General features: G+C 38.4%; 1 protein-coding gene across 1 annotated transcript in view; it reads right to left on the reverse strand.

The window, feature by feature from the left end:
* Nucleotides 1–11,231, reverse strand: part of ETNK1 (ethanolamine kinase 1) — a 65,639-nt gene extending 54,408 nt beyond the window's left edge. The window contains exon 1 of the mRNA XM_003265594.3: nucleotides 10,720–11,231. Coding sequence (XP_003265642.1) covers nucleotides 10,720–11,142 — 423 coding nt within the window. The 5' untranslated portion in view covers nucleotides 11,143–11,231. The remainder of the gene's footprint in view (nucleotides 1–10,719) is intronic.
* Between the last annotated feature and the right edge of the window lie 2,731 nt (nucleotides 11,232–13,962).

Raw genomic sequence — 13,962 nt, forward strand, 5'->3', positions numbered from 1 at the left:
GACCTCATTTTTTTAGCAGAGAAAAATCATTATGTAATAAGAGCTCTAAACAACAAAATTAAAAATTCAACTTAACTGACATACACAGAACTCTACACTCAACAACAGAATATTCTTTTTCTGACCTTTTTTTGAGAGAGGGTCCCACTCTGTTCACCCAGGCTGCAGTGCAGTGACACAATCACAGCTCACTGCAGCCTCAACCTCCCAGGCTGAAGCAATCCTCCCACCTCAGCCACCCGAGTAGCTGGGACTAAGGCGTGCATCACCACTAATTTTTTGCATTTTTTTGTAGAGACAGGGTTTTGCCATGTTGGCCAGGCTAATCTTGAATTCCTGGAGTCAAACAGTCTGCCCACCTCAGGCTCCCAAAGTGCTGGGCTGTGCCCAGCCAAGAACATACATTCTTTTCAAGACTACACAAAACATTACCAAAATTGACTATAAAGCAAGCCTCAACAAATATCAAAGGATGAAAATCACTTAGAGTATCATCTCAAACTACAGTGGATATGAGCTAGATATCAATAACACACACATCAAATAAAACCGGTTAAGATAATAAATTTTTATGTTTTTATAACAATTTTTTTAACAAATTAAATATGCATCAACTCATTGGAAATAAATCAAATACACATGTAAAATGAGTGAGATAAAGAAAAAACTACCACAATGGCAATTAGAAAACATTTTGAACTGAATGATAATAAACACATATTGTCAAGAGTGGTATCTGTCACCTAATATCAGGAGTAGAAGTCTTAGAACTTCTGTTCATTGTATCTTGGTATTATAGTCACCAAAGAAAACACGATGCACAGTCACGCACTGCATGGAACAATGCTTTATTCACACAGAGAGGAGACAAAGCAAGATCAGCTTCAGTAATAGGTGTTGGTATCCCACGGTGAGCAAGTTCCTCCCAGCAGCTGATGCCAACAACTGGTCTACACACACCCCTCTTGGGCTACAGCAGACCAACCCCGTCCCTCCATCCCCTCCCCAATGGGGAGATACTGTAGGTGAGCCAGGTGACATATGACACACATGCTGAAGCAGAGCAAAGGAGGACACACTGAGTGTAAAACAGGGAAAAATATTTCACAGAGTGACAGGTCCAGCACAGGCTGTGAGGACTCTATCTCTTGGTAAGAAAGTGTTTCAGGCCCAAGGCCCATTTTTATTTGGAGAAGGGGTGGAAAGGCTGTGTGCATGAGACGGCCTTTTCCAACACGTCAAGACTTGTGGATACTTACAAAGACATGTAATGAATAATAGAAATTTAAAAGGCAAAAAATTAGTGCTTCCAGCTCAAGAAGCTAGAAAAATAACAGCCAATTAACCTTCAAAAAAGGATGAGGAAGGAAATAATGAAGGACAAAACTATCAATAAAATAGAAAAACTCAACAGTCAAAAATTGTTATTTGGGCCAGATGTGATGGCTCATGCCTGTAATCCCAACACTTTGGGAGGCCAAGGTGAGCAGATTACTTGAACTCAGGAGTTCAAGACCAGCCTGGGCAACATGATGAAATCCCATCTCTACAAAAAAATAAATTAATTAAACAAATAAATAAATAAATAAATACAAAAATTAGCCGGGCATGGGGCGAGCACCTGGTCGAGGCTGTAGTGGGCCATGATCACACCACTGCACTCAATCCTGGGCAACAGAGTGAGACCCTGCCTCAAAACAAAAATTGTTCTTTGAAAAGATTACTACAGTTGATAACTTCTTAGCAAAATGTATGAAGACAATAAAGCAACACAAATGATAAAGAAATGAACTTCACTACAGACTTTAAACATGTATTATTAAAAGCAACTCTTCCAAAAATAGAAAAAGAAGAAACACCTCCGAACTTGGTACCAAAACTTGTCAAGGACATTATAAGAAAGGAAAATTACAGACCAATCTCTTTCATAAGCAGAGCTGCAAAAATCCTAATCAAAATATTAGCAATTGATACAATAATAAAAAAGAGAATATATACAACCAAATAGGGTTTGCTCCAGGAATGCAAAGGTTACTTAGCATTCAAATTTTTTTCAATCAAAGTAATTCACCTCAATAAGAGAAAAATTAAGAAAAATCTTGAAATCATCATGAAATGCAGAAAAAACATTTGGCCAAATTCATCATTCATGATGAAAATACTTAACAAACTAAGAATAAAAAGAAACTTGCTTAATCTGGTAGAGTCATTAAAGAAAATCTATAGCATATATCATACCTAACAATAAATTATTGAAAATGTTCTAAGATTGGGAAATAAAGGATGACCACTATCACCTTTTATCTTCTTTTTCAAGTGTGTTAGAGAGGTCCTTACTAGTGCAGTAAGACAAAAAGACAGAAGGAGAGACAGCAATATGTATTATTTTCAGATTATACATAGAGAAAATGCAAAATAATCTACGTAAAAACCTTTAGAGTGTGTGAAAAAAATTCAGCATACAACAATTAATTATAATCCTATATACCAACAACAAAGTAATTTTTTAAATGATACCCTTTACAATAATATCAAAAAGCATGAATACCTAGGGATAAATCAAAACACGTGAGATCTCCACAGTGAAAACTTCAAAAGTTTGAGAGAAATTAAAAATTTATTTTAAGATTCAGTATTGTTAAAAGAATTCACTTCTCCCCAAATTTATCTATTGGTTCCACAAAATATAATCAAAATCCTATCCAGTTTCTTTTGTGGGAATCTCAAAATTGAGTCTACAACTTATATGGCAACTTAAAAAGTCAAGAATAGTCAAGGCAATCTTAAAAACGAACAAAGCTGGAGTCCTACACCAAAGCCTATAATAACTACGTCAAATACCAAGTCCTGTAGCAATGACTGAGAGTAATCCACACAGAGTGGTGCTGCTGCAGTAACAGACAAAATGGACCAAAAGGAAAGAATAGGCCGGGCGCCGTGGCTCGCACCTGTAATCCCAGCACTTTGGGAGGCCAAGGCAGGTGGATCGCTTGAGGCCAGGAGTTCAAGACCAACCTGGCCAACGTGGTGAAAGAAAAAAATAAAGACAGACAATAGCAATTATTGGTAAAGATATACCATAACTGAAACTCTCACATAATGCCGTTAGGAATATAAATCGGGACACTCACTTCAGAAAACTGAAAGTGTCTAACAAAGCTGAAAATACACAAACTAGATGACTCAGAAATTCTACTTCTAGGTATCCACTTAACAGAAATGGATATTCGTGTTCAAAAAAAGTATAATTGTAAGAAGCATAATTTGTGATAGCCAAAACATGAAAACAACCCAAGTGTCCATTAACAGTAGGAGACAAATAAATTGAGGTATATTCTTAAAATGGAATGCTAGTCAGTCATGGAAAAGAACTACAACTATATACACATGAATAAATCTCTTAAAATCTGGGCATATGCCAAACCAAAATTTTTAAAAAACACATATTTCATATGATGCCATTAAATAAAATTCAAAAAGAGGAAAAACACTGATATAAGGCACAGTGGCTCACACCTGTAATCCCAGCACTTTGGGAGGCTGAGGCAAGAGGATCACTTGAGGCCAGGAGTTCAAGACCAGCCTGGTAACACAGCAAGACCACATCACTACAAAAAATTTAAAAATTAGGCAGGCATGGTGGCATGCACCTTTAGTCTCAGGTACTCTGGACGCTGATGTAGAAGGGATCGCGTGAGCTCAGGAGTACAAGGCTGCAGTGAGCTATGATAGCATCACTGCACTCTAGCCTGGATGATAGTACGAGACACCATCTCTTAAAAAAAAAGTAAAAATTTAAAAAATAATAAATAATAACTAAGTCACATTATGCTTAACATGATCATCAAATATTAGGTTTGTGACTATCAAAAATTAGTCAATACCATTCAAACATGGGAAAATGTTTATAAAGGGCTAGTGAAAAAAAGAATATAAAATTATGTATATGATTGCAACTATGTAAAATATGTTTAGGAGAAGTAGAAGGTAATAAAAATAAAACGGTTGTGAATAGAATATTGATGATAGGAAATTGATTTTTTTCTCCTATTCAGTTTTAATATAATATTGTGGTACAACCTTTTAGTAAAACTAAATTATTTCATGTTCATATGGTTTCCTGTACAAAGACCTTCACGCACTTATTATCTTCCCAGAGTACTTACTTTCAAAACGGAACTAATTCAAAACATTCTATTTTGTTAATTGGAAAAAAAAATCTGCTATTATGATTACCACTAGAGGGAGGGAGAGATCAAGACTATGAAGGAAAATGAAGACACAGTTGCTGGAAATTAATTTTCTTTTCCTGGGTTGGGGTGGGTATATGTTTTACAACAATTTATGATTCATCCATTTTTCTATATGTTTGCTGTTTTTTACAATTTTTAAAAGAATGTTAAAAATGTATTTATAGCCAATCTGGTATATCAGAGAGTAAAATAACTCCTTAGAAAACAAAATAAAGAGAAATAGAACCTCTGATTTCTTAAATAAAGGTCTTCTACTGCTTCCCTATCTTTGTCATCCACTCCTTCCCCTACAAAAAAACACCCTTAATCTTCTTCCTTCCCTAACCTGTAATCAATTGACAAGTCCTGCACATTTATTTTCTGAAATGTGAAATCTGTACCTTATTTCCATCTCATCTGTCCTAATCTGGGCCCAGCACCTCTTGTCTGGACTAACACAACAGTCTCTTTCAAATTATTTTCTCAAACTTTTTAAATGCAATACACAGGAAGAAATATATTTATCATTTGATATAATATGTACATAGACACTTTTATATAAAACTAAAGCATGCTTCACAAAAGAATACTTACCACCGGGTGCAGTGGCTCACACCTGTAATCCCAGCACTTTGGGAGGTCGAGGAAGGTGGATCACCTGAGGTCGGGAGTTTGAGACCAGCCTGACCAACATGAAGAAACCCCGTCTCTACTAAAAATACAAAAATTAGCTGGGCGTGGTGGCAGGTGCCTGTAATCCCAGCTACTCGGGAGGCTGAGGCAGGAGAATCGCTTGAACCTGGGAGGCGGAGGTTGCGGTGAGCTGAGATCACGCCACTGCACTCCAGCCTGGGCAACAAGAGCAAAACTCCATCTCAAAAAAAAAAAAAAAAAAAAGAGTACTTACCTTACTACTTGCAAGGCTCTGTCTGATGTATCCTCTACCATAACTTACTCTAACTCATCTTTTTAAACTGTAGTGGTCTCAAGACACTATATTGATTTGGCATCCTATTAATCTATGGTAACCACTAGTTTCAAAACCAATGTCCTGAGTGATCACTTATTTCCCAATTTAAAACATTTCCCTCAAACAGCCCTTCTCTACATTGTTGCCTGTCACTTCTGTAATACGTGATATAATTTACCTGCTTAAAAATATCCAGGCCAGGTGCGGTGGCTCATGCCTGTAATCCCAGCATTTTGGGAGGCCGAGGTGAGTGGATCACTTGAGGTCAGGCATTCGACACCAGCCTGGCCAACATGGTGAAACCCCGACTCTACTAAAAATACAAAAATTAGCTGAGCGTGATGGCGCACATCTGTAATCCAAGCTACTTGGGTGGCTGAGGCACGAGAATCACTTGAACCCGGGAAACAGAGGTTGCAGTGAGCTGAGATCACACCACTGCATTCCAGCCTGGGCTACAGCGAGACTCTGTCTCAAAAAAAATAAAATAAAATACAAAAAGAAAAACATCCAGTGGCTTCCCATGATGTCCTAAATGATGAGTAAGCTACTCAAAGTCTAGCTTCATTGCCTTTGTGAGATAGTTTTCCTTGCTCAGAAATGTTTCCCCTTTCAATCTGATCTCATCTACCCTTCAAAGCTTAGCTCAGGTACCCCCACCTCTATGAAGCCTTCTGTACTACATTCTTCTATGCCTACCTTGTGCTACAGTTAGTTGTACAAGGACTCTTACTGAAAACTAGCATTACACCTAGTACAAAAAACACAGGTCAGAATTACTGAATTTTAGGAGCTCACAATTCTCTCAGTTGGGATGGGAGAATTGGAAATGAGAGGTGGAGGAACACAGTAGCAAAACATGTGATGCATAATTGTAGGTATTTCATTGAATTCTCATGACTATTTTCCAAGGTTATACCATTTTATAGAGACTTTAAAACTTGCCAAAGGTTACAAATGGCTGAAAATAATATTCAAAAACCATCCTCTTTCCACATTATGCTCAGTCCCCAAAAAGACGTGACGCAGTTTGCGTAGTCCAAGTTACATGGCTATTATACATGAAAACAAACTAGCACTTCAGGCTCCTGACTTCATAGTCACATCTAAATAAAATACATGGGAGCCTAACAAACATTTCATGTTTTTGGTGGGCATCTATTAAACATTATATACTTCATTATTCTAAAATGCTGAAGACAGGGAGGGAACAGGAAACAGGAAACTGGATATAACCACTAATACTAAAAGTTACACTGAATATAAACTATGACTCCTTATTTGTATCTACAGGACTCAAGATTTCCTATAATCTTAGGGAAAGTAAACTAATACACTGTTTACTTTTTTAATATATTAAAAAATTAGCCGTAACTTAATATATTAGCTTACCTAAGACTTTTCAGAAGCTACTGCTTAAAGGAACAGACTCATCTTTTTAAAAACAGAAAAGAAAATCAATTATTATATTAGAACACTAATGGAGACAGAACTTAATACAGCAATTGTATAGATCTGGCTTTTTCTTCTCCCTTTAAGACAAAGACCAATATAAAATATTAACTATCAATATTAAGAGGAGTTACAGGTTTTTAATAGATTATTTAGGTAACTACCTCCAACACTGTTAGAAAGAGGAAGGATATGAAAACTGCTGTGTAGCTACACAACCTAACACAAAGATTAATTTCCATGATAGAATACATATGCTTAAAAAAAAAATGAAAAGATCTTTTAAAACATGCATTCAATAACATGCAAAAACCTGTAGTAAAGCAGAAAGAACAGTACATTTTTTAAACTTCTTGGGTAATCTTTGCATGTGAACTAAATTTGAATATTCATTCCATAAACATTACGTTGTTATAATTTTCTTATTTGTGTTCCCCATCGGACTAGGAATTTCAAAGAGCAAATATTTGTTTTTTGATTCAAGTATCCAATATATAGTAGGTGCTCAGCAGCAATAATAATTATCATGAAAGACAGCATTTACTTTACCCTCACAATAACCCACTGAGGTAGGGATAACTACTGGATCAATTTTACAGCTTAGGATACTGAGACAGGAAGTTTAATGATTTGACCAGAGTAACAAAGCTAGTAAAGTACAGAATCTGGACTCAAAACTAGCACTGTGTTCAAACTCCATGCTCTTGAGCACTGTAACATACTGTTATTGAAAAGCTAAGTTGCTATAAGGTACCATATAGCAAGCAATCTCATTTAGACCCAATAAAGGAATAAATATATTAGTTTTGTAATGTTAAATAATAATTACGGTATTAATTCCTACCAATGAAGCCTTTGCCATTATCTACTATAAGTCCCAAGTAATGGAAAAACTCACAGTGACAAGTTAGTGAGAAAAACAACATTGCTTAATACTGCAAACAGAAAGACCCTGAGACAGCATAACTGGAATATTCCAAACACTAATTCATCAGCTCTTCAGAAAATGAAAAACAATTTTAAGAGTCCGTTGAGAATTATCATGGACCTGAGATCTGACTTGATTCTTTATTCCTTTATACAATGACGATCCAAAGTATAAAAATCAAAAATCCAAATCTTCACATAAGTTAGAGAGTTGTTACACAACAAAAGTCATTCGTGAAGGAAAGCTGAAGTGATCCCTTTTTCCTAAAATGGTGTCACATATGAAAAAAGTAATGCAAATTTATGTTCAAGGGAACTCTAAAGCAGAATCTTTTTATGGGCCAAAGCTTTAGAGAAATTAATTTTATACAGAAGCACCTTCCCTGCTTAAATCATAATATACAAACAAAACTCTTGGTCAAAGAACAATAAAGATGGTTTATCATCTCAGATCTGCCATTTGTAAATGGCAAATTCAGTTTCATTAACTATATAATACATATTAACAGTACCATCTACATCTACCTCACAGGATAGTTGGGAGACTGTATGTGAAAGTGGTTTATAAACAGTAAAGGATTATTAAATACAAAGCACTGTGGCCGTATTGTTGTTTTAGATTTACTCCGCCTATTCTGCTACTATACTCTGAAAACCTCACCATCTCCTTTATAATTTATTCTTTTAATCTAGTAAGAACAGGAATTCTGTCTAAAATGAGATATATTATTCCATCTGCCCACAAGTTCTGAGCAAAGACTGGGCCTTCTATCATTTTGACTCTAGTAAGTCTTTTTTAGCTTGTTTTTTTCTTTTTATTTTCTGATATGCTCTGGATAGTTCAGCTTGCAGGAATAATCAATCACCAGATAAGTATTACTACAGTAAGTTTCTAAAGTACATTTAAAGTATATCTTAAACATACAAAAATGTTGGAAAAAAACTGAGAAAAAAAACAGGCTAAATTACTGATACTTGACTGCTCTAAAATTACATTATATTCTGTTGACTATATAATACATACTTCCTCTGAAATGTGAGGTATGATTTTTATCTATTTCAAGGGAAATACAATAAAATCTCAAAAGAAAATTATTTCCATTGAGATTTACTAAAGAAATTCTGAACCATTATGAAAGTAGGGTTTGTAATGACCTAGAATGCAAGGAGCCAGATCTGCTGAGTTGAAAGGTGAATAATCATCAATTCAGCTTAGCAGATGCTTTTAGGACACCTTCTAGACCAAAGCTTTGCTTGCACATGGACGGAATGTATTTCTAACTAATAATCATCTTAGGGAAAAATAAATGGTAGTATTTACCTGCACTTATAAATATTAAAAATTCGGATTATAAACCCAAAGGTCTTTAGGTTAAAAGTTGCTACAAGAAATCAAGATTTAATCACACGTAGTTACTTTCCAACAACCAAAAACAGTTTAATGTCACTACATTTTGCCCTTTTTTACCTACATCCTGGCTTACTTCACTGAGTTTCACCTAAAAAGATAGTGCCTACCTAATATGGTTGTTTGGGCGACTAAGATAAAAAAATACAATTTACCTAACCCCACAGTAGCTATCATTACTATTCTACAGACAAATACATCAAAGGAAATTCCAGTCTTCAAAGCTTTAAACTTTAAAGTCACTGCTTAAAAGTAACTGATCTGCCAACACTAGAGTTTACCAGGAAGTAGCACTTTTTAATTAATAATGTTTTATGTATAAGTGACTGCCAGAAAATGAATCATCTTAATACATTTTAGAGCCTTATATAATAAAATACAAATAAATTGATAAACTAAACAAGTACTGAATTTCAATTTGGAAGACACATTTCCTTTAAAGGAAATATATTTTTTAAATGACATAAAAATCACTTTGGATTCACTATTTCCTATATACTCGGCTAACAAATACTCCCTTAAATTTCAAAATTTGTTGTCTAACAAGTTTCTTTTCCAAAACATTCGGGTCCTTTTAATCTGCTTAAAAACTCTTCTAGGTAATAAGAACTGAAACTAACACATGAAAACCCAAGTGTCAGGAACTGTTCTGAGCCCTAGGCACTGCTCATGTTTTATTCATCTTTGTATGGGTGGCTGGCTAGTTTAGCAAAGAATTTAGCAAATAAATCAACAAATATTGGTGAATAAATTAGTCATCAAAACGAGGCAGATGATTTGGCTAATTCAAATGAACGTTCTTACATTATTGCTCAGATTTAGAACAAATCCCAAATATCCCAATCTTGAAAATTACTGGGTTTTTTTGTTGTTGTTTGCAAGGGAAAAGGAGAAAAAGAGATCTATTTTCGTATCTAGTTCCTGAAACTAAAGCTAAAAACAAATTAGTATTCAAAAATAATCACGTAGTGGAAATCATAACTTCCAACTTATTAGAAAACTCGTAGCGTCTAAGGGATTTTTTTCCTCCCAATTTTTTCTCTTATCTATCAACACGGTGTCTGACGAAAAGGAAATAGTCACAAGCCACTGCTCCTTCTAGTATCAGGTATTAATTTCACTAAGACGACTTTAATAATTCAGAAATATCGACTCAAACAAAACAATGTGTGTGGTGCTACCTAAGAACCGACCTAGCGATGCCTGGTCGTGGTCATTACTTTGGGAATAGAGAACGCTCGCCAATCCGAGGGTTTGGGAAGACAAAACGCAGTGTGAGGCATCAATGAAAGCACAGCGCAGGGGGAGGGGAGAGGAAGGAAAAGATCAGAGAGGATTAATGACTGCATTACTGGTGGGAGGGGAGGAGGTAGACGAGGACCCCGTGCAAGGGGAGTGGAAAGGTTCATTTTGCAGTGACCGTGGACTGGGGAGTGGGAAGAGGGGCGACTATCAACAGGAATCTCCCCCCGTGGATGGGTCCGTCACTTACGCAGCCGCTTCTAGAAAGAGAAAATGTGCCCTCAGGTCAATCTCAAAGAGCAACTGCGACAGGAAGGGGGAGTGACCTTCCTAGGTGTGAGGGGAAATACAGGGTCACTTCCCAATAGACTTAAGGAGATGTTGCCCTAGGTCCTCCTCGGTCATCGTGGGACACAGGCGATTGTGGTGAGGACCCCCAGAGCCGCGTGAGGGGCATAAGAGACCCAGAGCTGAGGTGTGGGCGTTACCTGCAGGGTCACCTCCTGGGGGTCCCAGTGAGGCCGCAGGTGTTGCAGGAGGCTCAGGGCCCCCTCCCGGCACCGATGCTCCTCCTGATCCTGAACGGTGACGTTCAGCTTGGGCACCTCCGGGGAGCCGGGAGGGACGTGGATGTAATTGGCCATGGCCCAGGCGACGGCGGAGACTACCACCACGACGACGGCGACGGCGACCACGAGAACGGCGGGCGCCGACAGACTGGTGGATCCTTCCGTCCCGGGGCGCCCTCGCGGGAGGGCTGGGGGCGCTGGGACGGGCGGGCGAGCGGCAGAAGAACGTCTGGAGGCGGCACTGTCGCCGATCCGGGTCTGGACAGCAGCTGAACTGAGCCCGGCCCGCTCTCGGGGAAAATTCCCGTTGTCGGCGCTGGACCGCGGGCGGCCGCGGAGCATGCCGGGGCTGGCCTGACGCTGGCGTCACGCGCGGGGCGGGGCCTGCGCTGCGTCAGGGGGCCGAGGCGGGGTTTCTCGCCTCCCGTCACAATGGGACCGCTGTACCGCGCTGGGCTTGTTGGCCTGCGATTAGCACACACCCATCCCTGGGAACTGCTAGTCTGGAAAGCGGGGCTGCTTCTCCTGGATGAGCCCGAGCCCTGCCAAGCCCCTCAAGGCATTGAAGCTTTAGCTCACCTTATCCGAATGGTCGTGGGCATCCAGACTCGAGTTAACGACTGAATTTTTCTGGGAAGCTAGGGACACGTTCTAAAATAACCCCAGGATCACTCTCCGAACTTGGCCTGAGTCTAGGCAAGCAGTGTTACTCGGTCGCCTTGATCATGGAGCTGCTGTGTACTGGGGACCTCATACTAGTTGGGTTAACTATATTCCCCATTAGCAGTACACGGGATCGCAGTAATCGGGACAAGCTGAGTTCAGGTATTTGGGTAAGACAACTGCATCACTTCAGAAGTTATTTGTGGAGTAAGATGTTCGACCATACAGAGAATAATTTGAAGCTAGGGAGAACAGGTTAGAGTCTGGTATGAAGAAGAAAGGGAAGGAAAGGAATAGTTTTGAAGCTCAGCACTAGAACCACTCGATGTCCATGCCAGGGTACCCCGAGTGGGCCTTGAAATCTTGCGTCTCAGTGCCTTACAGGGAATGGTAGAAACTGGAAAATCTCCAAGTAAAGTATTGGGGCCTCCTAATTTTCCTTTTTGATGGAGGAAAACGGGCTGGGATTCCCTGCAGCACTTAGTACATGGTGAATACGTTTGTTAGTAGTAAATAAAACCCTTAACTGGACTGAGTTTAATTAACATTCAAAATGTTTAATTACTTCACTAGCATTAAGTTTATATCCTGATTGTTCAGAAAGAACCTACTTACCTTTGTAATTCACAAAATAATTACTTCACCGATAACGGTAAACTTCCTAAACTAAAAAGAGGGGTGGAAATGGAGCTTTATAATACAGCAAAGAAGTTGATTTAACATTTTTCAAATTTAGTGGGGTTTTTTTTGTTTTTGTTTTTGTTTTTGTTTTTGTTTTGAGACGGAGCCTCACTCTGTCGTCCAGGCTGGAGTGCAATGGCGCGATCTCGGCCCACTGCAACCTCCGCCTCCCGGGTTTAAGCGATTCTCCTGCCTCAGCCTCTCAAGTAGCTGGGATTACAGGCGTGTGCCACCACGCCCAGCAAATTTTTGTATTTTTAGTAGAGATGGGTTTCACCATGTTGGCCAGGCTGGTCTCAAACTACTGACCCCAAGTGACCCACTCGCCTTGGCCTCAATACTACACTGTCTTGATTACTGGAACATATACTGTTTTTTTTCTTTTTTTAGGCAAGGTCTCATTCTGTTGCCCAGGCTTGAGTGCAGTAACTTGATCATGGCTCGCTGCAGCTTCAATCTGTTGGGCTCAGGCAATCCTCCTGTCTCAGCCTCGGAGTAGCTGTGACTACAGGTGTGCACCATCACACCTGGCTAATTTTTTTTTTGGAGAGATGAGGTCTCACTGTGTTGCCCAGGCTGGCCTTGAACTCCTGGGTTCAAGCGAACCTCCTGCCTCAGCTTCCCAATGTGCTGGGATTACAGGCATGAGCCACTGCACCCAGCTATACTGTCTTCAAGTCTGTCTGTTTTCTGACTTTGTTTTTCTTTAATATTGTATTGGCTATTCTGGCTTTCGTGGCTTTGCATGTAAACATTAGAACTGGTTTGCTGATATCCACAACATAACTTGGGGTGATTAGAATTGAATCCGTAGATTAGGTTGATAATTGATATTTCTTGCACATTTTTAAAGTTTTGCTTTTAACATTTAGGTTTTTAATCTTCCCCAAATTAATTTTTATGCATAATAAGAGGGAGGCACCAAAATTTTTTTCTCATACAAAAAGCAACTGTGCCACTACTGTTCATTGATCAGTCTGGACTTTCTCACTAATTTTTAATGCTACTTTTGTTATATACAAAGTTCTCATATGTGTGTGGGTTTTGTTCTGGGACTTTATTATGTTCTAGTAGTTTATTTGCCCATACCTAAACCGATATACAATACATCCTCGTAGGGTTGGTCCTCCCAATATATTCCCTAATCTTACTTGTCCCCATCCTCCTCTCCCCAGTTACAGCACTTTTCTTGGACCTTAAGTTTTGATATGAATTTCAATGTCATTTTAACAAGTTCAGTAAAAAAACCCTTTTGAGATTTTAACTGGAATTGCATTATATGTACCGATTAGTTCAGGGAAAATTTAGGCCTTTATATTAATCTTTTCTCATTTATGAATATGGTTCATTTCTCCATTAATTTTAATCCATGGATCCTGTACATTTTTTGTTACTTTTGTTCTCAGGTACCTAATAGTTTTTTTTTTTTCTTCTACTTGTTAACGGACTGTTATTTACCATTACAAGCTAGTGCAGTTTGCAACATAATTTTCAATTAAATTATTTTACAGTTACATAGTTTTAAAATTCTTAAAATGTCAACTGCTTAATAAAAAATACAATTTATACAAAAATACAAGAGATACTATATGAATTGTGAAAGTATTAGTATATTTATGATTTCTCCCCAAAGTGGAAGGAACACACATGCTAATGTTTCTTGTAGAAAATTATGCCTAAATCTGGCAGGGCACGGTGGCTCGCACCTGTAATCTCAGCACTTTGGGAGGCCGAGGTGGGTGGATCACCTGAGGTCAGGAGTTTGAGACCAGCCTGGCCAACATGGTGAAACCCATCTCTACTAAAAATACAAAAATT

This window comes from Nomascus leucogenys, chromosome 23, assembly GCF_006542625.1.
Source record: "Nomascus leucogenys isolate Asia chromosome 23, Asia_NLE_v1, whole genome shotgun sequence".
NCBI lineage: Eukaryota > Metazoa > Chordata > Mammalia > Primates > Hylobatidae > Nomascus > Nomascus leucogenys.